The 26,895-nt window shown below is 34.3% G+C and overlaps 2 protein-coding genes across 2 annotated transcripts; both read right to left on the bottom strand.

Annotated features, from left to right (window-relative positions):
• Positions 1-209: 209 nt before the first annotated feature.
• On the bottom strand, positions 210-1,552 carry LOC125676751 (uncharacterized). Its single transcript, XM_048914575.2, has 3 exons — positions 1,052-1,552; positions 530-670; positions 210-227 (listed from the first exon to the last, which is right to left on the bottom strand). The coding sequence occupies exons 1-3, from the start codon at positions 1,550-1,552 to the stop codon at positions 210-212; spliced, it is 660 nt and encodes a 219-aa protein (XP_048770532.1).
• A 17,980-nt stretch (positions 1,553-19,532) lies between these two features.
• On the bottom strand, positions 19,533-26,189 carry LOC125676752 (protein PFC0760c-like). The gene is made up of 4 exons (XM_056159002.1): positions 25,689-26,189; positions 25,311-25,451; positions 19,800-19,994; positions 19,533-19,676 (listed from the first exon to the last, which is right to left on the bottom strand). The coding sequence occupies exons 1-4, from the start codon at positions 26,187-26,189 to the stop codon at positions 19,533-19,535; spliced, it is 981 nt and encodes a 326-aa protein (XP_056014977.1).
• Between the last annotated feature and the right edge of the window lie 706 nt (positions 26,190-26,895).

Here is a 26,895-nt window from a genome sequence, read left to right as displayed (position 1 = left end):
ATATGAAATGATCAACACAACATTGTAATGGATGAGGACTTGTTTTGGCGACGTATCGAAAACTGGGGAGCGGATGGAAGATCTAATTTTAATTACATTGGGCATGTAACGATTTTGTTGCGATAAACGCATGTTTTATCCATACTTTTTAAAAATATAAATAGTTGTAGACGAATATACATGAACACTTCAAACAAGATGACAGTAAATCACAGTTCAATGCTAACCTGCAATTAGTTTTGTACATAAGTAACTTATATTACTTACGACCGGTTACTCCTTGCGAACAGTTTTCTAATTATATAGTTCTAATTCGGAATCAATTAGAATATCAGCTCACATTGTCATTTCCTATAGAAGTTTACATGAACATTCTCATCATCGTTTCTAATTTTCAATTCTCATCACGGAATGTTGGTTTCTAATCGGCTGTTTGCATCAGACTTACGATATTACAACAAAGTTTTGGATGCTAAACCTGCTGAGATATTTTGAAGATTTTACTTGTACAAACCATATCTATACTTACAGAGGCACTTGTGACATTGCTGTCAAGACTTAGGTACTGTGGATTTCTCTTGTAAAAATCTACAAGTTCCGCAGCAGACTCTTCGTCTAGTTTAATGTCCCCATCGATCATATCCTTATCTTCAAAACTTCTTTTAGAGGCCTATAAAATCCAGTATATACTCTATATTACATGTAATATGAATCGCATCATGACATTTACATACATTCTAAAAATATCATTTATAATGAATTGATCTTGTAAATAAACATCACATCTGATTTCTCATCATACATAACTCTAAACACTTTCATGAAATATTTCTTGAAAAAGCACGAAAATAGCATTGAACTCTGAAATAAACATACCTGCCCTAAGGGAAGAAATATTTGATAAAGCACAGAAAATTTAAAAGTGGGTATCCAAATAACATTTTCTGTGCTCTCTCTCTCTCTCTCTCTCTCTCTCTCTCTCTCTCTCTCTCTCTCTCTCTCTCTCAATGTAAATATTGTACATATATAGTAGTTTAAAACGTTTAAGTACCTCTTCTGGTAATCCTGGATTAGCTTTCTTTATCATATCATTAAGCTGAGACAAAGAGGACTCTAAAGAATTTCCAACAACGTGTTCAGTCGCAAAGTCATTTTGAAAACCATCGGATTCACTCTCATCTTCTTCGTTAGAGTTATCTTGGATATCATCGGAATCATCGTCACCTTCTTCGTCGGGTTCATCTTGGATATCATCAGAATCACTGTCATTTTCTACATCAGAGTTATCTTGGATATCATCGGGATCAATCTCATTTTCTACATCAGAGTCATCTTGGATATCATCGGGATCAATCTCATTTTCTTCGTCAAATTCATCTTGGGTACCCTCGAATCCTTCCGCAGCTTTTTTCGAAAGATCCACCAGACTTAAATTTTCATTTCCATTTACAGCTCTTTCTTTTTCTTGTTTGAGAAACAAATCTTTAGTGTTGATTTGGGTACCCTTTGGGTCTTCCAGAAGTTTAGCTCGTTCTGAGCTCGAGGCACCCATCCTTACAATGGTCAATATTGCTACAAATGTAACTATTCTCAGCATTTTGATTTTGCCGTAGAGTCAATTGAAATGATCCTTAAATATACTCAATTACGGATGTTTACAGAATTCCAGAAAAATGTTTTCCCAAACTTAGATTTTGAAAATGATAAAAGGGAGTGATACAGGGTTTCGTCAGGAATGACACCGTTATCTTAGTGTGGAAAATGAAGGGGAATTTTAGATGTTTTTTGTTTTGTTTTTGTACCTTTGCGTTCACTATTATGGGAAAACTAGAGATCATTATATGATGTTGGAAGTTCCCATCTTACTTGAGAATATTAACGACCTAAATAAAAACATTTCTTTATCAAATAATAAAATCGCTCACAATGCATTACTATCAAAAATATTTAACGACTCTATTACATGTGTTTATGTAAAACCTTTCTCAAGTTCCTGTAGTGTACTCTAGAAATTGTTATGATTTCGATTACATACTTCATCTTGAAATTGGGCATTTCGGTGACGTAAGTCACCTAATTGTCACCGCAAAGCAGCTGATATCAAACTGCCATTGAGTATCATTGAAATCACTATATCTACTCATTGAACATTTTTTGAATTGAAAGAAATTATTTTACCTACTATATGTAATTCTAGTAGCACTTTTCATGCACATGGTTTTTCTAACTTTCAACATTTACTAACTTTGATTCTTTTCGTGGGTGGTGTGGTACTTTATTGCCTTGGACGACATAGAAAAGAACAGAGCGATATGAGCTTCAATTTATCATGTACATGATGGAATACAGTGTGCTTAACGCATATATGCTATCCAGGAAAATTGAATTATGTACATCGCAATGTATGAAAATCAACAAAACAAACATGCGCATTTACTTTAATGTGCACAGAAGTTTTGAAAGAATGAGTAAAACATTTTTATAGATCAAGGTTTATCTCCCTCACGCATAGATCTTATCCTTAGACGAATTTGACTCCCCTTTTTTGGCACACTGTTTTCCCTATAATAGCTCTAAAACTTCATTGTTATTTCCGATTTCAAACATTTCGGTTAAGCATCACTGAAGAGACATTATTTGTCGAAATGCGCATTTGGTGCATCAAAATTGGTACCGTATAAGTTTTACATCTCTCAGTTCTTGTCAGTCATTAAGACGTACTGGAACATCATTCTGATAGCTGTGAGTCAGCGTTATCATCATTTTATCAAAACGTCAAGATAACGAACAGTGGTCAATCGTGGAAATATTTTCTCTGTACATGTACTTTCAAAATGTATCGACCGTATTGTTAGCTCCTTGCATATATATGTACATTGGTTGACAGTATATACATATGTGAATCATACTCTCGATTTCCACGTATGTCTTCAGTTCATTTAATGAATTCATACCAACATTGCAATAGTCTGCTATAAGAGGAAAACGTTAGAACTCTTACAATGAATATCCTCATTTTGATTGGTTACTTTGATATTGAATGTACAAATGAAATAGATATGGAGATTGAACTTTCGCATTATGTTATTATGGAGTAGTAGTTAAGCGACATCGAAACCATGACAACTATGTGGTTACCTTACAAATTACTTTTAAAGTGTTTGTCTCAGAGAGAAACGGGCAAAATCAGAAAAATATTCCAGAAGGGGGGTCAAAACTTTTCAACTTTTGATGCACGGTCTAAAGTGAGTCAATTGTGGGAGAAAAATATAGGTCAAGTTCATTCTATTTATACTAACACGAGCAAACTGCATTTCGGTCAATCCCTACATAGAAAATGGTATAAAATTACCGATTTTTGTGACAAATTGAATTAGTTAATATTAGTTTTATGAAGTAAAACTTATTGATATGTTGAAATATACAGTGTAATGTATCATTTGCGACTGTTGAATGATATATCATTTTGACGCATTTAAATGGGGGATGCGACAAACATAGTTTACTATTTGAGATGTTCAAATTTAGTAAACTTTGAGCACCTGTATCGTGTAAGGTAGACAACTATTTTAATCGGTTGTATTTTCATATTTTGTTTTAAATACTTAGGATATATTAAGAATTGTATTATGGGGCTTGTCAAATAACGAGAAGTAGCTGAAAATTGCCAGAAATGGTAGATACATTCCAACTGATTTGAAGAAAATTAATTTGGTTGTAAAATCGTTTTTAATGCCTTTTTTTATAATACTCATGAAAAAAACATTTATTATCATTTCTAAGCTCGGAAATAGTAAAACAAAAAAAAAACAAAAAAGAAAAAGGTGGAAAAAACAAAATAAATACACTTCTTTCGTATTGAAATCAAAATGGGGAATCCCTGTGTAACTTTTCAAATAAGGAGTCTCAAAAAGTATACGATAAATGCTGGCATCGTCTGACTTGTAATTTTTGCAAAAGTTTTGGAAATCATAGCTTTATTTGTGGAAATTTTGATCAAAATTTCGAAGATTCTAACACTTCATTGTTGATTGCTTGTAAGAAATATACTTCTGCACACCTATGTTCATCAAACAGTTCGAAGTATCCCGATTGATTCTGTACCAGACCGGAGTTTTAAGCGTTACCGGACATTTAAATGTGTCAAAAACAACGAGACCATTATGGCATATATTAGAAAAGCACACGGACAAATGCAGTGTTCTAGACAATTCCTCTTCCAGAAAGGCGAAGGCAGATTGAGATGCATCACCTATGTTTTGGTATCGGTCAAGGGAGGCAATTCAGGTTGAAGTTGGTAAGGAAACTTTACATAAATTTGCGTAATGTCCCACTCCTGGCTCTGGCTCCCCGAAAAATAGTAGCTGGTTTTTTAAAAATGTTTTTTTTATAACGTGTAATGTCAAATCTGTGCATTTGGTAGCAGTGATTAAGTGGTGAAAAAAAAAGGATATTTATGTATATACTGAGGAAATGTTCATGTAGTGTTATACAGTATTACAGAGACCTTCCATAGGCTAAATTCTAGTACTATAAAATCTTCAGAGCCAGGGACGTTTTTTGTCTAACACTCAGACAGTAAGAAAAGGAGATTAAAGATGTGTAATTTATTCCAAATTTTAAAAGCCAGTCACATTCCATTATTCCAAAAGTGATTGGGGATGGGGTCGGTTGAGAAAGAATAGAGGAAAAAGTCCAACTCCCACAGAAGGTGGAAAAAATTTGAACAGGAGATATCATTAATTCGCTTTCGGTCATTGAAAGGTGAAGATAAAGAACAGTGATAAATCTCATAACTCCTATAAGCAATACAAATTAGATAGTTGGGCAAACACGGACCCCTGGACACACCAAGGGTGGGATCAGGTGCCTAGGAGAAGTAAGCATCCCCTGTCGAATAATACATTCATTCAAGGACAAGTGTAGTGTAAACCTTTTTAATGCACTGCTTTTGTTTTTGCTTTGTTTGAACAATTAACCCGCCATGAAACATGATGCGGAAAGTAGGTAAATTCCCTAACTGATAGTATGAATAAAGAAAATATCTTATTGCAAGTACATGTATATTCCATTATCACTGAGAGCCCGCGGACATATTTATTCATATAGATAGTGTATGTATGGGCGTTCTCTAACAGCTGAAAACAATTTTGATTGAATTTTAAGCACTACGATTAGACTGACTGGTGTTTGAAAATCAGTGATTTTGCCAATTTCTTCAAATTCTGGAAATTTGTTACCACTATATATGCTCCTTAAGACAGTTGAAAAATTGAGAATAGGGGGGGGGGGGGGTAACCAAATGACAAACTAGTTCCTTATTCAGCTGTTTGAGAAATTTCCATTTCTTCCCCCCCCCCCATATTTTAAGATAACAAATAATTTTAGTAGGATAATTGATGGTTATTTTTAATACACAATATCATTTCCAAACACAACAAGTTACACTGGAATGAACCTGAATACATTATCATTACAATGTTTGAACAATATATAAAAATATTTTTCGAATGTCGGTGAATTTTTCCAATCAACAATAAGTACAAAATATATCAATATGTAATTTTGAGAACAAATATGAATTATATTCTTATAATTTTTGTAATTAATCAGTTTCCCCCTACTTCTTTAAAAATTCTTTAAAATGTAAACTTTACATATATTTCAACCTTTTATAACTTTTCTGTACTTCTAATGCCAACCAATTTTGTTTTACAGATACAATATATAGATGCCACCCCAACAAGAATATAGTTTTCATTTTTCCAAAGGCGGTTGTAGATTTTAATTATGTAGCGATAAACTTCTGCTATTTTTGAAAATTAGTAAGTGTGAAAATTTATGTTTTATCCAATGCAAGGTGAAGATAACGAACAGTGATCAATCTCATAATTCCTATAAGCAATACAAAATCTAATTAAAATTAGATCCTTTGATCCGCTCTCGTATATCGCTACACAAGGATCTAACGAAACCGCATACGGAGGTCAAATCTAGTGACCTTTTAATCATGCATATTTATATAATAATAATACCATATTTATATAGCACCCTTTTCATACACTATGTACGCTCAAAGGTGCATTACAATGCATACATACCTTACAACAGAATGTAATACACATAATACATAGAAAATAAATAAAACATTAAAAGCTGTACCTATCCTCATTGTACATATAAAACATGAAAACACAAGATACCATAAATATGCTAGATAAGAATAAACATCAGTTTCAGGGTGTATTAAAATAATAATAATAATAATGAAATACACACACGCACACACAGCATATAATGTCTCGGGTATAATACATTAAAACATACAATTCCTTTTTTTTTATTTATAAAACATCACAAAATGGTACTCGAAAGCTAAGACACACAGTCTTTAGTTTTCACAGTTTTTTACAGAATCTAACCTACACGAATGACTGAAATGATAGAAACTAGTCCTGGAAAACTTGATGGAAAAAATGTGTTTTCAGTGACTTCTTGAATGCACACAGTGTTCTACAGTCCCTTACATGTTCTGGAAGGGCATTCCACAGTTTTGGAGCTATTGTTCTGAAACACCGATCTCCGTATGTTACGGTTCGACTTTTTGGAATAACTAAAGTGACTGATTGTTTTATAGACCTAAGATTTCGGGTAGGCTTATATACCTCTAGTAATTATTTGATATAAGTTGGGCAATCATCATGTAAGGCTTTGTAAGTATAAGTAAGTATCTTATATTGTGTCCTATACTGCACAGGTAACCAGTGTAGTTCTCTTAGTATTGGAGTGATATGGTTGTAACGAGAGGTCCTGGATATGAGACGTACGGTAGTGTTCTGAATATGTTGGATCTTGCTCAGGACTTTCTTTGGAACACCAACCAGGAGAGCGTTACAGTAATCTAACCTTGATGTAACTCGGGAGTTCACAAGAGATTTAGTTGCTTCTGTTGTTAAATATTTTCTGATGTGGCCTATTTGCCACAACTGTGCATAACAAGATCTGCTGACAGAGTTCACTTCTTTCTCCATATCCATCTTGGAGTCAAACATGACACCAAGAATTTGGAACGCAGGTTGACGGATTGATTTGAGTCACCTACTGTCACTGGAATGTTTCTAATGAGGTTTGCATTTCGATCAGATGCGAACACAATGACCTCAGTCTTATCCGTGTTGAGTTTCAACATATTGCCATGCATCCAAAACACGATGTCACATAGACAAACCTCAATACGATGTAATGTATCTGCCTGTGTAGCTATGCCCCTAGGTTTAAAAGACAGATAAAGCTGAGAGTCATCAGCGTAATAATGGTGATCAAGTCTATGATATCTACAGATGGAACCAATTGGTTTTGTGTACATTGTATAGAGTTTGGTATCCAGCACTGATCCTTGCGGCACACTGAAATTCATTTTCACTGGCCTTGACTTGGCACCATCTATGCAGACCGTTTGGTGACGGTCACTGAGGTAAGATGATATCCATCCTAGTGATTTTCCTGTTATTCCGAACAGATGTTCAAGTCGGTGCAACAGGGTAGTGTGTTCGATAGTGTCAAATGCAGCGGAAAGATCCAGCATCACAAGTATAGTGACATCATTTTGGTCTAAAGATTGTAGTATATCAGTCTGTACCTTCAGTAGTGCAGATTCCGTGGAATGGAACTGCCTATATGCTGACTGGTGTTCTTCATGAAGGTTATTTAATGTCAAATGGTCTTCAATACGGGAGTTCACTACCTTTTCCAGGATCTTTGAAACAAAAGGCAAATTGGACACAGGTCTATAGTTCTTAAGAGTATTTGGTTCAAGATTTACTTTTTTCAGAAGAGGTCTTATAATTATGTGCTTTTTGAATACTGCTGGTACACTTGCAAATTTAAGCGATAGGTTTATAATGTTTGTCAGAATTGGTAGACGTTCTTGCAAACAAGATTTTAAAACCCATGTTGGTATTGGGTCTAGCTCACACGATTTATTAGGTGAATGCTTGATTATTCTCTGTACCTCCTCCTCTGTAACAGAGGTGAACTCCTCCAAGAGAGTCATGGTCGTGTCTAAGTCTGCCTGGAGATAGTGCGTACATATTTCAGGCTGAAACTTTGAATTTATATTATCTCTTATACACTCTATTTTATTGATGAAAAAGTCACTGAAGTCTTGGGCAAGCTCACATGATGCTTTGCCAGATGGTAGTACAACCGCACTGGGACCTTCCAACAAATACTTTGTTATTTTAAATAGAGTCTTTGGGTCTTGCTGACCTGATGATAGTTTTTCTGTGTAGTAATTTAGTCTAGCCTGTCTGAGCAATTTCTTCACATTACCACACTGATTTCTATAAATGTCATGATCGATTGTGAGTCTTGTCCTTTGCCATTTGCGTTCCAATTTACGCCTCAGATGTTTTGCCTCATGGAGTTCTTCAGTGTACCAGGAGCAGGTAGGTCTAATTATAATTGTTTTTGTGCGTTGTGGAGCATGCTTTTCAACAAGAAATGAAAGTTCTCTGTTGTATGTAGCAACTAGCTCTTCAATGTCCACAGATTTTAGAGAGTCCTTCAGAACTTTTGACACTTCAATGTCCTTCCGGAAAGATTCCACATTGATGGATCTGAGTTTTTCTGTAAGTAACTGTTTTCCTCAAAGGAACAGGCTTGGAGGCGCATGCGTTGAAGATTACTGCAAAATGATCACGCAACACATTAGCAGAACCATCTGATAAACTAGGATCGATCACTTCCACCGTGGAAACAATCTTGTCAGTATCTCTGGTAATGATCACATCCAATGTATGACCACGGACATGCGTTGGTTCATTCACATGTTGCTGCATGACGCAAGACTGCAGGATACTATTGAACCTCATCGTGTCTATCTGTGTTGGAATGTCAAGATGCAGGTTCAAGTCTCCCGTTATTATGATGCTCCTCTCTGTTGTAGCGCAATCTGCTAAAAACTTCGGCCATTCTTGACCCAGGAATACACTAGTGGTTAATCCATTTTTTGTGTAGGCGGTGGTCTATACACAACAGCTATACGTAATGAGTAACTATTTATAATTACATTGCAATCTAGCAACTCAAAGGTAGAATAATGGTTGTCTCTACTGGTTGCAGTTACGCGTAGATCGATGCCTAACTTGCAGATGATTCCAACTCCCCCGCCACGGTTACCTCCAGACCGAGGAACCTGCTTAATCCTGTAGCCAGTTGGAACAAGCTCATTCATGCATGCTTTATCCACTAAAGTTCCAAGCCATGTTTCCGTCAGAGCAACAACATCAAAGTCATTTGAAACAATGAATTCACATAATGAAAGTGTTTTATTTTTAACAGATCGTGGATTGATGCTACATATTTTAATGATTGTATGTCCTTTCACCACTGTGTTAGATTTGCATTTTATCCTTTTAAGGTTACTGATGTTTATAGACTCTTTGTTGGCTTTATTTCTCCCCTTTTTTATTTTTATCTACAAGTACAGTTGGGATTTTCCTAGGCAGACTTTGAAGGTTGTCATAATTTACGCCCCGTATGGTGCCCTTTCCAGCACAGAAATCGCCATGTAGTCCGATAACAGTCGATATTCTGTGGATTAATCTTCGTCCGGCCTTAGTTCCTCGCCTCGTTGATCGTTGAACGTGGTCATTAGTCAGACGACCAAAACACATCGTACATGTAGAAGTTTGGTACAAAGTCGTATTATAGAATTCGTGGAACGACCTCTCTGTGAAATTGAAAATTTAAAGTATTTCGTACGGTTAATAGTTCCTATTATAAAATTCGTTGAACGACTTCTCTATGAAAATTGAAAATATGGTAAAAGTATTTCGTTCGGTAAATGGTTCCAAGTCCTGTACGAAAACGTGGTACAACTCCTCTATAGGAGTGATCAAACGGTTTAAAGTACTTCGTACAGTTGTTGGTCACGAATCAGTGGGCACGATGAAAGAAAATAACTAAATCATTAAAAAAATCTATTAAAACATGCAAGACCCCAAACAAGAAAATGCACTAATAAAATACTTCGTGAGTCTATTACCTGTGACAAAATTCAACTCTAAATACCCAGTATTAATGACATATACAAAACTAAATTGGCAGAGGCGAAGCAGCCATGACATAGCGCTGGCACGACATCTCTATATTTATCGATATGTTTATCCAATCAGAGAACTCTTGATATATGCATTCGGTAAACGAAAAGTTCGGGGAAAACAACAAATATGGCGACAGAATATTGGCGCACGTTATGAGTTTTGAATGATTGCAAGATTCAATCTTTAAAAGATGAACAGAGAGATGTGTTAATAGCTGTGCTTAATGATGAAGTCTGTATGGCAGTTTTTTCTACCCTCCGCGCGCTGCGGTAAATTAATACCTGTCGAATCACATTAATATTTTCCTCTAAGTTTTAATTTCAATTTATATAATGTCTGTCTTTCTTGTAACAAATGAAAATCCACACAAACAACACATATTTGTCAAATCATACACTCTTTGGGGTGTCCTCGGCATGTCTGACACGTTGTTATTACCGGGATACGTCGGCAGAGCTTACACCGTCGATTTGATAGCCAATGCGCTGATTGGTTAGACTAAAAGGTCACTAGATTTGACCTCCATATGCGGTTTCGTTAGATACTTGTGTAGCGATATCAAAGTATCTAATTTTAATTAGATTGTGTTTTATCCGTTGTCATGGCAACAATTACCCTGGAAAAAATTGAGTGTTTGTTATTTTATTTTTAGAAATGGGTAGATCTTTCTGAAACAAAATCAAGTAAACAAAATAACATCGAATATTTACTTACAGGATATATATCCCCATAAGATAGCTAAAAATCATTGATTTTCACAAGGATTTGTGCACCCCTTGCTACGAAAATGAATGTCCTTGGATTCCAGACCCGTACTGCGTCCAAACTAATTTCAAAATCTGTTTTTGTATTAAGTGCGATAAAATCAAATGTATATCAATAGCTTTTAAAAACAACATTTTTTTGGTTTTCATGAAATGCTTGATGTTTTCTGATTTTGACTCTTAACAACAATAACTTTCATTCATATGTCGATTCGAAATATTCCTCCGAGCTCGAAATAAAATACACCACAAAGTTATGCACGCTTGCTTCATACTTAGATATTTTATTGAAAGTAGATATTAACGGCAAACTAACAACTCAACTTTATGACAAACGGGATGAGTTCAGCTTCTCTATTGTCAACTCCCCATATTTATGTAGCAATATTCCATTATTGCGTACAGAATCATGGTGTTTATATCTTTCAACTGATTCGATATGCAAGAGGTTGTTCTATGTATGGTCAGTTTTTAAATCGAAGCAAGCTACTGGCAAAGACGTTGAGGGTACAGGGGTTTCAACAGTTAAAGTCAGCATTTCATAAATTCTTTTGTCCTTATAACAATCTAGTTCGTTAATAAAACCTATCATTAGGTCATATGCTGTCTGACTTGTTTCATTCCGATTGTTAGGCCGTTCTTGGTACACTGACTTTGACTGCGGATAACTCCGATTAGCTAATCAAGATATAGGGTTCATGGCGGGTGTGACCGGACGACAAGGGATGCTTACACATCATATGCACCTGATCCCACCTCTGGTGTCTCCAGGGGTCCGTGTTTGCCCAACTATCTATTTTGTATTGCTTATGGGATTGATGAAATTGATCATTGTTCGTTATCTTCACCTTTCAAAGAAGAGCTATATCTGACGCACAGGACGATTCAATGCTAAGAAAGATCTCTACAAAAATTCATAGACGTCCATATCACAATACATAATAATCAGACTAATATGTTCAAATATGTTCCTCTGTCTTCCTGAAATGTCATTATTACTATTCATTGTATCACAAAATCACTTATGTTCATTGTAAAACACAAAATCCTTATTTTATAGTATGTTTTTGTCGTCACCCTGTATGACAAGTACATGGAACATTTTATGTTTTTAAAAGAAATTTCACATAAATAGCTTTTACTGTGTGTAATTTCATGTATCATATAGAAATAAGGAGGGTGTTGTCTGATCACTGGTAGGAATTCGTGTAGTAGCGTAGAAAAAAGTACTAAGAAAGTAGAAATTTCGAAGTCGGTTGGTAAATTCAACTTTTATTTTGAATGCGTTATCTTAAAGGCGTTATTTCAAATGTAATGGATAAAACCTGTCTAACCTACTTCTTTTAAATAGACCAATATGTGAATCGCCGCGGTGGTCTAGAGGTAGATCCCCCCCCCCCCCCCCAATCGGGTGATCGGGATGAACATTAACGATAACGGCACATTAGCAAATCGTTGACAAACATAATATGATCTCATCTTCTCGATCGACATTTTCCCATATTTACGCAGCAATATTCCATTATCAATTACATATTATGTTTATCTCTCAACCATTTCGTTAAAAGACTTCAAGTTCTGCGTATGGACTGAGACAGGGAGTTTCAAAAATCTCGTTTCAAATTTATGTTTCGCAAATTATATGGTCATTATAATGATCATGTTTGTAAATGCAACCCTTCAATTTGAAAAAATTTTGTCTGATGCGTTTCTGAATTATATGTTAGGTCATTCTTTACATGCTATTTTTGACTACGTATTAATCTGCATACATAATGAAGATTCAGGAATCATGGCGGATGTAAACTATCAACAGGGGATACTTACTACTCCCATGTACCTAATTTAACCACTGGTGTCTCCATCGTCCGATGTTGCCCCACAAAATTCTTTATTAGATGAAGGAGACTTCTCACTATTCGTTATCTTCACCTTTTCATTTTTGATATCTTAAATTATATACACGGCTGCATTTCCTTCTAAGAACATTTAGTTTGAAAATTTACGAGCATTTCGTTTTTATTATTTCAACACAATTCCGTATACCAGTGGGTTTTAATAGTAATATAATAAGAACACCTATTTGTGCACCTGCATTGAATAAGCAATCAAGCATATTTACCAAATAACTTTTACGCATATGTTAACTTATTATGGTACAAAACTAGAGTTAACAATGCAAAGAAAAAAAAAACACGTCAACTTTTCACGATTTCTTTAGTTTTGATAATTAAAAGAAGAAAAATATAATTCCTATTCATTGTTTACCAATTTGTGTGACATACTAACTATTATTTATAGTCAAGAGGAAAATCCTCAACATTTCCATTATCTGACCGAAATAACTTACTGCAGACCGGGTAATCATTGCATTTATTGCTGATGCAAAGTTACGATAACGAACAGTGATTAATCTCATAACTCCTATAAGCAATACAAAATAAATAGGTGGGCAAATACGGACCCCTGGACACACCAGAGGTGGGATCAGGTGCCTAGGAGGAGTAAGCTAGTGCCATAGTAGACTGGGTTTTTTTTTAAAAGATTATCATTTGAAAACGTATGTTACATTTTAGACATTTGATTGTTGTCTATAACAATGGACAGCAACAAATACATGTTCTTGTAGATCATGTGAAAAATTTAACCTATCATCTTTTTATCGAATCTCTTGAAGAGAAATCATTTCCTGTGCACCAAACAAATATACAGATATAGTTGTTCATTGAATTAAAGGCTAAGAATATAAAAAGGAATAATTTGATATTTAACTAATTTGCTTTTTTTTAAATTCATAACAACAAATCGTTCATCAACATTATACATAACAACACACCTCTATGCCATCCTTGCAAAGACAAATTTGTGTATTAGACTATTTTCGCCATTTTTATTAACACGCCATAGAAATCATATGGTCTAAATGAAATTAAAATTCAGATTTCGAATGCTACACAGGTGATGATGTTAACGGTACCCCTTCTCTCCGTAGATACATGTATCATGTTTGTTTCATAAACTGCTCATGAATTGTTTTTTTTTTAATTGATAACGATATTAAGTCTGCGAAATGGATGTGAAAAGATATATGGAACAGAAAATTGTTACCAGATTATCGTTTCCGATTCTCCGGATATATGACGTCATAAACGTGTGAATCACAACAAGGACACGCGCATTTGTTGTACATGAACTTCATTTTGATATCAAATCTTCAATATTACATGAGGGATGATTTTTCTATCACTTTACTTTAAAAACATTACTTTTATTCTTTTTAAATTTGATTATTTCATTAAATATAGATTACCTCCACAACCTCTGCATATCTACCGAAAATTGGTTTATTTCACTTGATATATTAACTTAGAATTTCAATATGATTCAATCATTTTCTTTGGAAAGGTGGTGAGGGGTACTCTTACCAACGTCAACATATAAATCTGGTCTTCTTTAATCTCTTCATTGATATGCGAGTCTTTAGTATTTAGACAAAGAATTCTGATCAGAAAAAACCTTTCTGTAATTCTCGTAATTTGTAATTTTTTTTATTCTTTATTCCATCAAAAGAAGTCAATATTCTGAAGAATTTGCCACTCTGTGCCATGCTACAGACACGTGGAAGTATGAAGATTAGGCCACGCACACTTTTTGGCAATGAACATTAGGCCTTTCTTTTACTTTCACATGCAAATAAACATGTGTTTGGTGACTATTTATGAAAATAGTAGTGAATGCGAAAAATGTAAGATATGAATTGAACCTATATACAATATAGGTAAGAATGTGTGTTTCCCCCTCCCATTCCTTTCTGTACTCTCCTGTAACAATTTAGGGTTTGCAAGGTTGCAATTGGGCAAAACGTTTCTTTCAATTGTTAATAATTTTAGACAAGTTAACTCCCAACATCCCTCACACACACTTTGAAAATCGATGCTACGTACAAGTGCTTTATCCGTAGTCGTAAATAGTTGGAATTGCGTCTGGTCGAAGATTTAGTTTCTTATGTCCACTATTTTGTGTTGCCGAAAGAGTACATAGAAAACTACCACGTCCCGTACAATGATTGCAACACAGTTTTGAGTTTTGTGTGACTTTGAAGTGATCTCGGTGTAGATTTTGCACTTATATCTTTTTCAACGGTAGATCCTTTGGACACAAGAACTTTCAAATAACGCTCCGATCTCGTATAATACAGCATATTTTCAGGGTTAAATGTCCCCGTTATGAGTATTGAGCAAATAAAGAAGTTTTGACGCCATCAAGCAAGGACGAAAAGTTATCAGACTATTTCGACACTTCCCTACCAATTTTTACAATCTGCAGCGTCCTTTACCTTCCCTTTGTTTTCTGAATGACCTATTTACATATATCAAGTAAGCAAAGAATACATTTTCGTGAGAAACAATCTTTTAAATCGTCTATATGACATTTCAGATGGTGAAAAATACTGGGTAGGACTCCGTTGAACTGACGAAGGTTGCAGGCTCTCCTCCTAGACACCTGATACCACCTTTAAGTGTTCCAGAGGTAAAATCTTCACTTTTTATATTTTTATAGAATTGATGGTTGATTCTTTTACCTTAGCAAATATATACAATGTATTCCAATTTATCAAAATGAATGATTATCCCATTTCCATTCTGCCGTGAGGATTCGGGTTATAACAAGCCCTCAGTACCCCTTGATTATCACAAAAGGCGATCACATGGGGTGGTCCATTAGATGAGACAACAAAAACCGAAGACCCATGTCAAAGCAGGTGTGACACGATCAAGACCTCCCCCGTAAGCAATGAACATGGACCTACATTTTTGCAGCTCTCCATCGGCAATGGTGATATCTCTCGATATGAGTGCTTAATATAAAGATTCCCTCACCTAGGGCAGTTAAGTTTATTTCAATTTCAGTGCTTAAATAATGTTCGTATTGGCCTTTTATGGGATACTTTAAGAAAATAAGCGACTAAAATGAACAAAAACTATAAGTGTTATTGAGAAAAGGACTATAGTTTTCATTTTCAACATCCGTTTTTCACCATAAGTGTATTCCTTTATAAAACAATGAAATACTGTGTCTGAAAATGCTTTTTTGTTGTTTTATTAAAAGTTAACATGCAACAAAATCGAACATGACAATAGTTCGAAAGATAAGCTCTGCTCTGACATTTGATGACGTCCAGATGTAGCTCTCTACACCATGCATGCGTTCTGAAAAGAAAGTATCATAATGAATAAGACATCTTAATACTTTGTCATATACAAATTCTATAAATGAAGTTTGGGTTGTTTCTCCTGATGAATATGTGATACCGCATGATATTTTTGTCAATTCATTTACATGAAAGGTGAAGATAGCGAACAATGATGTATAGTAACCTAATGAGGATATGATTTTATGGATATGACTCAAATAAACAACATCATACCTATCTCATTTGTCCTATCAATCAATCCCCGTCTTTGATTTATGGAAAATATAAAAGATAAAGTAGTGACTTTGACAATCGCACATTTATCTAGCAGTATTCCACTGTTACTTTTATCTAGCAGTATTCCACTGTTACTTTTATCTAGCAGTATTCCACTGTTACTTTTATCTAGCAGTATTCCACTGTTACTTTTATCTAGCAGTATTCCACTGTTACTTTTATCTAGCAGTATTCCACTGTTACTTTTATCTAGCAGTATTCCACTGTTACTTTTATCTAGCAGTATTCCACTGTTACTTTTATCTAGCAGTATTCCACTGTTACATTTATCTAGCAGTATTCCACTGTTACTTTTATCTAGCAGTATTCCACTGTTACTTTTATCTAGCAGTATTCCACTGTTACTTTCATATGGTGTGATAGTCTTCCAGTTGATTCGATACACATGTGTATGTTCTACGTATAATCAATTTCTAAAATGTGAAAGATTGCTGACAAACACTTTGATGTTGTATGGTTGTACTCGTTTCGTTTATATCAGCATTTACCAGATAATGAACGGCGTGTTGAGTATTATGACTGTATTTGCAAAATATCACCTGTCGTGGAGTTGAACGTTTTATGCCTTGTTTCATAAATACTCATATTATTCATATTGAATTTAACAACGGATTACTTCGTTTCCCTGATCAAATCAGAGGCTTACAGCGGTTCAGCAGAGGATTTTTACTCCTCCCAGACACCTGGTTTCATTTTTCAGGGGTCCATGTTTACCCTGTTCTGGATTTTGCCTTAGTCAAATGTGTAAGATATTAATTGTTGTTCGTTATCATTACTCCTTTCGTTAAACCAGTTCCAATAGAGTAACGTCTACTTACCTTTCCTCAGATGTATTTATAATATGCACGGAAACCTTTTTCGGTAGCCTTCGAGTAAGTCCTAAAAAGTATCAACATGTCTCTTCCAACTGAAATCATTGAATTTGGACGTTTATAGCAACAGAACCTGCAAATAGAGATTAGGTTAAGACGTTATAATCATCATTTCTTGTTATTGACAGAGGAGTGGTCTGTCAGGGGAAACACGTGGATGAGTAAAAACAATAAAAGAAGCATATGCTCATTGTTTTCACCATTTCTTTCTGATATAGCATGTCATGACCCATTTATTAACCTGGATAGATTAAGTCAATCACTGCCTTAAAACGTTTAAAGATATCGGGATCACTTTGAATCTGCTTACATAATAAAGTGAAGTGTTATATGCACATCTTTTTGTCAGTTCTCGACAGATTCTTTGGAACACCGCAATTATTGAATATTGGTTTTCAAATTTCCAACTCAAAGTCATATAACCCCAATTTCTTCTCAACTTCTTTATCATCTTATGCTATGAGGATCCGGGGTAGAACAAATGTTCAGTGTTCTTTGCTTGTCGTAAGAGGCGAATAAATGGGGACGGTTCTTCAGATGAGACCACAAAAACCGAGATCCCATGTCACAACAGGTGTAACATAATAAAGGTAGCTCATTGCTCAATGGTCATTAACGCCAAACATAGGCCTAAATTTCTAGTCCTTCACAGTCAATGGTGACGTCTTCATGTGCGTGAAAGATTCTTGTGAGTGGCATTAAGCAATATACACTCAAACAATCATTTTATTTCTTGGAACATGTATCTCTTAGGACCTCTCGATACAAAGGTTGATATTTTGTTTAAAAATAAAAAAGTTAAACAAAAGAAAACCAATCTGAAAATTACAAGCGTGAAACAAATATCCATAAGGAATTAAAAAAATTTATCTACGTGTCAATATCTGTGGCAAAGAGTCAATCATTTAATAATATGTTCATGTGTATGTACATGTATACCTTGGTCCTGTGACAGAGAGATTCCTGTGACGAACTTCTACAAAATCCAAACAACGTTTGTGACATACAATTCGAAAATTGAAAGAGAAAAACAGCCTGACACGTTTCCCAACCGGCGCCTGAAAAAAGATTCGCGCAATTAGTTTCACAGGTATTCTTAGCGGAAAAATATTTTTGACAGGCAAATGATTTGATTTATGTATAGAGTCAGTTGTTTTGTTTTTGTAAGATGAAGTATGTGAATTTGATAATAATACAATAAAGCAAACTTTAATTTTAGTTGTAGGTGTCTTTAAAACTTAAACTGATATTGAACGGAATATCCTGGCATACTACACATCTCCAATTACAAAGAATGGATGCAAGGTGAACGTAAACTTTCAAAGTTAGAAAGAATATTGTGAATGAGAATGGTTTCCCCTACATCCTATTGGTTAAAAAAAGTATGTCACGTTAACAAAGATTGCGATCTATACACGTCTATAATGCTGCCTGTGACTCTATTACTATGTATCTATCATTGACTGTTCGAGAGATCTACTGAAGTATTATATATCTCATCCCAGGACTGTTGAGAAATTATGATTCATTTCACACAGACAACACCACATTATATCAAAAGGGAAAGGAATTCAAATTAACAGAACTGTATATAACCTCTGGGTTTGGATCATGTTTTTCAACATGGTAAGAAATCAAAACATATTAAAACACATCTCCACTAGCGATACGAATTATACAAGGATTACCCTGATTCTCCATGTACATTCTGTTGCTTTTGTATATCCGGAAGTGAAATATCCAGGTGAAGTCAGTGATTTATATATCGATGTCGCATATCTATACCGATTCCCACATGACGTAGACTCTACAATGCAAAATATGCTACATACTTATATTAATAAATTGTATACATCACAGAAAATTGTGGATATTAAAAACAGGAATCGTGCAATGTTAAATGCGCCCCAAATGCAACTGAAGAATTGTTATTAGATATTGAAGACCAATGACAAGATGATAAACTTACGTGGCTTGGAGGAACTTGGATAAGTACAATACTTTCCAGTCCAACCATCAGGACATTTACATCTTGTACACTTCTTAGGATTTCTGTATCCACCATGTCTACACTTTGACCATGTTAAACCCCCTTTGCATCTCTCTGCAATATGATATGTACAACGTAACACAAATAACATATTTTACTTGATGAATTGTCATTTAAACAAGATTTAAATGTATGCACATTTCATTTCCATCTTCAGTTAAGATGAAAAGTTAATCATTTCCACCGAAAGAATGGCAATGCCATTGTTTTCTATCATAAGCAATATAAAGTCACTAATCGATAAAGAGTTTAAAAGTTAGACATACTTTGACAATAGTGGTAATTGGCAGCTTTGATGTCGTAAAACGATAAACCAATTCTTTGTCCCATTGTCCGCTCATAATTCCCTTGTTTGGCTACAATTGTTTTTAAACCACTCTCTTTGGCAAATGCCTGTTAAATATTGTGCAAATGAAAAAAAAAAAGGAATGTAAATAGAAAAGTAAAACAAATATAAGACGCATATGATATCACTTTTCTACTATATAGATTCTAACTGTATATCAGCGTTCTTACCGTGTCACTGTAGTGCATAACTGATCCATAGTCATATAAGGTACCGTAGGTTTTAGATGGTCTGATGAGGAAATTCGGTAATTTTCCTGTTTGAATGTTTCCTTTCTTGATTATAACGTAATTATTTCTGTCAGGTCTACTTTGTTCATGATATAAACCAAGGGTATGACCTAGTTCATGAAGGGCAGTCCTCAACTGAAATTAATATGTTTATGTATGATTTACATTTTTGCAGATAAAAATTGTTTTAATAAAAGGTAAAGATAAGAAACACTGATTGATCTCATAACTCTTATAAGCAACACAAAATAGAGAGTTGGGCAAACACGGGCCCTTGGACACACCAGAGGTGGGATCTGGTGCCTAGGAAGAGTAAGAACCCCCTGTTGACCGGTCACACCCACCGTGAGCCATATATCCGGATCAGGTAAACGGAGTTATCCGCAGTCAAAATCCCTGTGTCAAGAACGGCCTAATCATCGGTATGAAACGCGTCATACAGCATTTGACCTAATGATAGGTTGTATTGACGAACTAGATCGTTATAACGACTATAGAATTTGAGAAATGCTGACTTCAATCGAGACTGTTGAAACCCCTGTACCATCAACTTGTTTGTCAGTAGCATATCATAAGATGATAAATATAAAAAAAAAATCACACTTACACTCTGACAGCCTTTTCCAAGGTTCAATGTGTTTCCAAATAGTTTTTTACCAACATGGGCCCAACATCTGTAAAATAAATCATCAAATGTATCTTAAGGATATGCGGGACGATGATCACGTGATGGTTGCGAATTTATTATAAATTTAGAACCGGACGCAGCGTAGTTAACGCTTCCCGAGAAAAATCACAATGCTGTACAGACACACTATATGACGTCATAATAAAAAAAAAAGTACGTCACGATGTTGTATCGCGGGGAAAATGTCATCATTTTGTCGTAATTTGCTACCGCTGTTACGTGTAATGTGTAAATCTATTGATTGAATTCTTGTCAAATGATAATTTTTATTTTATTTCATAGTGATTACAAGTCTCTTTTTCACATACATTGCATATATTATATATATGTGTATAGTATGAGCCACAGCAATTTTGATAGTGTAGCCTATAAGTCACCGAAATCGCTCCTACATGCACATGTAACTTGCATCTCTAGGCATTTGCAAAAAAAAGTAAATCGACTGTAAACAATGACTCAGTGCTAGTGTAAGATGATGATCGTTTGTTGATATTCACTATAGTAGTGTGAAACTAGAACTGGACACACATTTCTCCGAATCTTGCTTGGGAAACGTACGAACTATTCAGGTGTTTTTATAATCGATCCTTGTTTTCGAAAAATACCCCCCCTCCCTATGACGACAATCGTTACTTTTGGTCAAATATTAACGTCCATACTAGGAATGTTTAATGTTTGCAAGCATTTTCATGTAAATATAAGTACGCTTTATCTCTCAAACTATTTCATATTCCAAATTATTTTTACTAACTTTACGAAACACTGAGCCGCGGAAATGGTAACTAATGTAAAAAATATGACACACGTCGGAATGTATGCGAGAAGCAGACGTGGGAAAAAAGAAAAAGGTGCAAAGCCACAACATGTGCGATACATAGATACCTTGAAAAATAGCTTGGAGACGATTGAGTCAAGCGACATTAGCTACCATGGCCGCGGAAATGCTGTTGATCTTGTAAAGGAAGTAGTAGCTCATATTGACGTTAACTTGACCTAACCCGTGGTTTGAAAGAAGACGTATTGTTTAGAGCTAGACTAGACGTTTTGTTCGAAGCTATGTTTAATGTATACATGTATATTTAAAAAAAATTAATGTTTTCATTAACTCAATTTTTGTTCCACAATCATGGAAATTCTAAATATTTCAAAGGGTTCAAAACAAATATAGTTTCTAACAATGTATTCCAAAACAGGCACGAAGAATAGGATGCCCCCCTCCCCCCGTCTTTGACAATTCTTTGACAATGAACTTTTTTTTGTAGTGCAAATAAATTGAGACTGTCCCACCCCCATTACTTTTAACAGTAGTTGTACATGAAAAGAATATAAGCTTGAAAGTTATTAATAAGAAATATTTCGCCAAGCCTAACATATCAATGTATAACTTTAAGGACGTCTACCTCAAAATCAAGATTAGCTTCACCCTTTCATATTCCTACACTAACTTAGGTATATGAATAGCTTTTAATTGCAGTGTTTGCAAAAAAAATCATTGACAAGTTTTTGTGCAGTGCTTCATTTAGTATCTGGACTTTCCTGTTTTGGAGTACCAATTTCCACCCCAAATCCTTATATTTTCCCAATTTCTAATTATATGGTTATGTTTAAGCATTTTATTATTATATAATTTATATTTTACATATATTCTAAAGATTATTGTAAAAGATATAGATAAAACTTCCATCAAATTATTTTTTTTAATTGAAAATCGGAATGATCTTGTAAAATTCACAACTTTCGAAAAGGGGGATAATTCAAAACTTATTATCTCCCTTGTATACCTAGAAAGTGGTCATGAAATTTATACACTTTGTACAGGACATCCTGATGGTGTTTCATGAAAAAAAGAAAAAATATTCATCATCCCGCATGTCCTTAAGCTTCCAATTTTTACATTGCTTCAAAACTCCAAAACATACCTAGGTGATATTTTCTATTACATCAATACACGTCAATTAAATTTTCTATACTAACATGTTTACCTTGATCAGTTAAACGGAATAATATGTAGTCAACGTTAGTATGTAAAGAACGGTCTATCAATTGTTATTCAAAACTTGATCCTATGCAGATCATGTTTTCGCGTATTGAATATGTTTCGAGATATAAAAACACTATATACTGGTGATAATGGGATATATCTACACAAATACGGCAAGTTGACGATGCAGAAGCTGAAATTATCTCGTTTGTCATGAAGTTATAATGTTAGGGTCCCGCTGAAATTTATGATCAATAAAATATCTATATATGAGGCAGATGTAAAAGACTGTGGTGTTTTTTATTTCTAGTTCACTGTGATAAATCGAATCCACATACGAATGAAAATGAGTATTGTTATTTAATACATCGTAGATGTATCTTAATGTCGTGTCATAGTTAAAGTAAGACAGTTTTTCTTCTCATGAAAGGCGAAGATAGCAGTGATCAATCTCATAACTCCTGTAAACAATACAAAATAGATAGTTAGGCAAACACGAACCCCTGGACACACCAGGGGTGGGATTATGTGCCTAGGAGGAGTAAGCATCCCCTGTCGACCGGTCACCACCCGCTCATGTAATACCTTATGAATAAGTGTTGCCTCAGAAGAAAACAAAAGGAGGTCAGCTAATAACAGAGCACATGAGATGAGTATTCCAACAGATTGTTGGAAGATCCGATCACCTAAGACTACGTTTTCGATGAAGAACTCCAGTATCTTTGTAATATCAACCTCATAGCACATATGCGTAGAATCAGAGTAATGGGTGCTGTTAACAAAGTAGTTTTTAATGACTGAGCACAGGATATATTAATGTTTCCATGTTCCTTTTTACTGCAAAAGCAGCCGTCTATGATGTCAAACAGTCTGGATTTTACTTAGCATAAGGAATAGTCGTGTAAAATGTTGAGAGATCGTACGTTTTGATTGTGTGATTTGTGAAGATTTGTGATTTTCCATTTACCGAAACTTCTTTGGACATTTTGAAAATCCATATTTGATTCATACCACTTCTCACACATGTTGTGGCACAATATCTCTGAGGATTCTCTTTCACAACAGTTAATATTTTGTGAGATGGAAATGTGTGGTTTTGGAAAAAACTTATTGGATCCTGAAATGTGTTTCTCTTTCTAAGGATTTTGTGTAGTTTTGCATAGTAATAGATATCATTGACACCAATATATCTAGATAAAAATATGTGGTGGAATTCCTTCAAGCATATACATACCTGTTTCCAGATCCCCTGATCGTAACTCCTGGTGGAAAAAATAGCCATGATTTCTTTTCTTTAAATCTTATGCAAGTTTCCTTTTGCCAAATCTTCATTGCCTTTTTTACCAATACCTCTGTTTAAAAGGTTCGAAGGAAAATATTGATAAAGAAGACTGGTTCATACTGATGTATTGATGTATCCATCAATGTATGAATATCATATTTAAAAGAATTCAAAAATTGCACAATATATGAGTATATCTTACCATTCGTTTTTGACGTTTTTATCCGGTATTTTATAGGCATTCTCCATTTTGTGAAAGGTTTCTTTATGACCTTCCTTTTGTTTATAGTATCAGGAAGCTGTATATATATGTAATAAAAACTAAAATATTATATCAACGACCATACATTGTATTATCTAAAATGACTACTAAATGACTACTAATGCATGTATATGCAAATTATTTTATGTCTCACCAGTCAGATACTCATGTTCATGTTTAAGTCTTGTCAACCCATGATGAATACATTGCAATAATATGAGGCAACAGATCCCTTAGATTATTTTACTCAAGACTTTAAGCTAAAATTTATGTAGTGTAATTTATATGATTAATTGATATGGTGGAGTTTCGTTAACCAGTATCATGCAATAACTTAATGTGAACGACGTCTTCATGTATTATAATGTAACAATGTGAATCAGTGAATCTGATTATGGAGTACATATGTATATCTGAGTATCTGTGTATTGTGTATTATAAAAGTTATTGAAAAGTTGAAGTGTTTACGATATTTTAAAAAAAAAACCTGTTTAGAATATGCAACTTTATTAACAATAAACACACCTCGGCATTACCTGGTGTTGAAAACTACCTCATTGTAAAGACTTTACCGATGGATTCCTGTGTGATTGATTTTACATTATATAGTATGTTAGGAAATTATAGTGATTAGATTTAATTCATTATACTCACGATATATCATAATGTTGTGAAATTAAAGCCAAAATAGATAATGTATTCAATATACTGCAATGCTTTCATAATGGAAGTAAATTTTTTTATAACAGAAAATAACCATTTCGATTTTAATACTCTAACCAATCAAGAAATTACATTTGATTTTGTTTGCTAACATATAACCGAATAGCAGATGCACTGCTACAACAATCTTATTTAGATATATCATATATTATATCATTGTATTCATAATTAAGGTTAAGGTTAATTTATATTATTCGCAAGTCTAGATTTTAGATACTAGAATTAACATTTTCATACAGTTTTTCGTTTTCATCTCTCATCATTACGATTGTTATATGCTATCAATCATCGTTCTCGTTATCTCTGATATTGATATTAAAATTGAGGGCAATTCGTCATATTAGATTTTTAATTTCAAAGCATAAATATGATCTAAAAAACCTTACTAGACGGGGTATTTTGTTGTTATATGTCTACGTAAGGTGTAACAATTTCAATGCCAAATATGTTTACCTACATGGACTAATGTAGATGTGATTTCGAAGATTTAATTTGGCCAAAACTTAATTACTTACAGTGGCACTCGTGACATTGTCATCCAGGCTTAGGTACTGTGGATTTCTCTTGTAAAAATCTACAAGTTCCGCAGCGGATTCTTCGTCTAGTTTAATATCCCCATCGATGATATCTTTATCCTCAAAGTTTCTTTTGGATTCCTTGAATATATTTAAGTTAATCTTTATATCAAAATATGGATAATTTCCATGAAAATACTTCAAGCGCTTCTTTATATTGAAATAGAATCCATTGCAATTTCCCATGCTAAATCATGATAAAGTTATCTTCATTATTGTTTTCAGCTTTGAATGAGGATTATTCTAGATTTGAATCGTTTGAAAATTATAGATATACATAATTGTTCATATGCTAAATGGTTTATTCTGCTAAGGTACCTCAGGTAATCCTGGATTCGCTCTGCTGATCATATCATGAAGCTCGGACAAAGAATCTCTATGATCTTCTGTTCCAAAAACAGAAGTATTTTCGGGTTCACTGTAATCTTCTTTATTAGATTCATCTTGGTTGTCAATGGAATCGCTGTCGTCTTCTTTGTCAGAGTCATCTTGGATATCATCGGAATCATTCTCTTCTTCTACCTCAAAGTCATCTTGGATATCATCAGAAGCATTCACGTTTTCTTCGTTAAAGTCACCTTGGGAGCCCTCAGTTTCATTGTCATCCGATAAATCTGCACTAAGCAAATTATCATTTTCATTCAGGATTCGTTTGTTTTCTTCATTTAGAGATGCATCTTTAATGTTGGATTGAATACTATTTGGTTCTTCAAGCAGTCCCGATGAAGTATCGCGTGCTTCTCTCCCACGTTCATTCCTTTCTAGGTTATTTCCCCTTACAGCGACCAGTATTGCAACAAAGGCAGCAAGTCTTAACATTTTGACTTTGAGTTAGAGTTAGTTGATATCTCTCTTAAATATACTTTCAAGCGGATGTATTTTCAAAATTCAACCAATTTTCCCCTGGTAATATGTTGCAAAATGATTAAAAAAAAAGTGAAAACACATGGTTTTTCAAACGGAAACGCAGGGGATTTCTATATTTTTACAGCAATCGTCAAGTTCAACATCATGGAAAAATTGGCTCGGAAAATCCCGTATTTATTAAATAAAACATACTTAGATAAGCAATATGAAAAGGAAAAGAATTATATCAAATGATAAAATCTTGGTAATATATCGTAGTATCTCCCACGGTGTATCGCCATGTAATGTCTATCAGCTGGAACAATCTTGATGTAGTTATATCTGACAAATTGTTTACACACCTGAATTATTTGCAATCACCAAAATATAGTATTGTAAAATTATATACGAGAGTACATTGAACAAAGCAATTGTTCATATTGTTTAATTTTTTCCTAAATGCATACGGAAATATCAAACACAGCCATTAACTAATCATGTAAGTAATTACACGGCATGGAATAACAGAGGTGGTGGGAACATTTCGCGGTTTTCGTTTTAATTAGAAGTTTCATTCGGACTGACTATCGTTATACCAGTGGTTAATATACCCATTATTTCTTCAAAAAGATAGTAATCCTGGATAGGGTTATCTTTTTATTAGAATCCAAAATCATTA

Source organism: Ostrea edulis, chromosome 3 (genome assembly GCF_947568905.1).
Source record: "Ostrea edulis chromosome 3, xbOstEdul1.1, whole genome shotgun sequence".
NCBI lineage: Eukaryota > Metazoa > Mollusca > Bivalvia > Ostreida > Ostreidae > Ostrea > Ostrea edulis.
Note: the sequence above shows the minus strand (reverse complement) of the source record. Positions and strands in the feature narration are given on the sequence as shown.

Bases quoted from the DNA above. Each gene is read 5' to 3' on its own strand.
- LOC125676751 (XM_048914575.2), bottom strand. From the start codon at position 1,552: ATGGGTGCCTCGAGCTCAGAACGAGCTAAACTTCTGGAAGACCCAAAG. The intron at 671-1,051 runs GTACTTAAACGT...TGGATTTTATAG, and splicing joins ATCCAGGATTACCAGAAGAG to GCCTCTAAAAGAAGTTTTGA.
- LOC125676752 (XM_056159002.1), bottom strand. From the start codon at position 26,189: ATGTTAAGACTTGCTGCCTTTGTTGCAATACTGGTCGCTGTAAGGGGA. The intron at 25,452-25,688 runs GTACCTTAGCAG...AATATATTCAAG, and splicing joins CGAATCCAGGATTACCTGAG to GAATCCAAAAGAAACTTTGA. The intron at 19,677-19,799 runs GTAAGAACGCTG...AATATTTAACAG, and splicing joins TTATGCACTACAGTGACACG to GCATTTGCCAAAGAGAGTGG.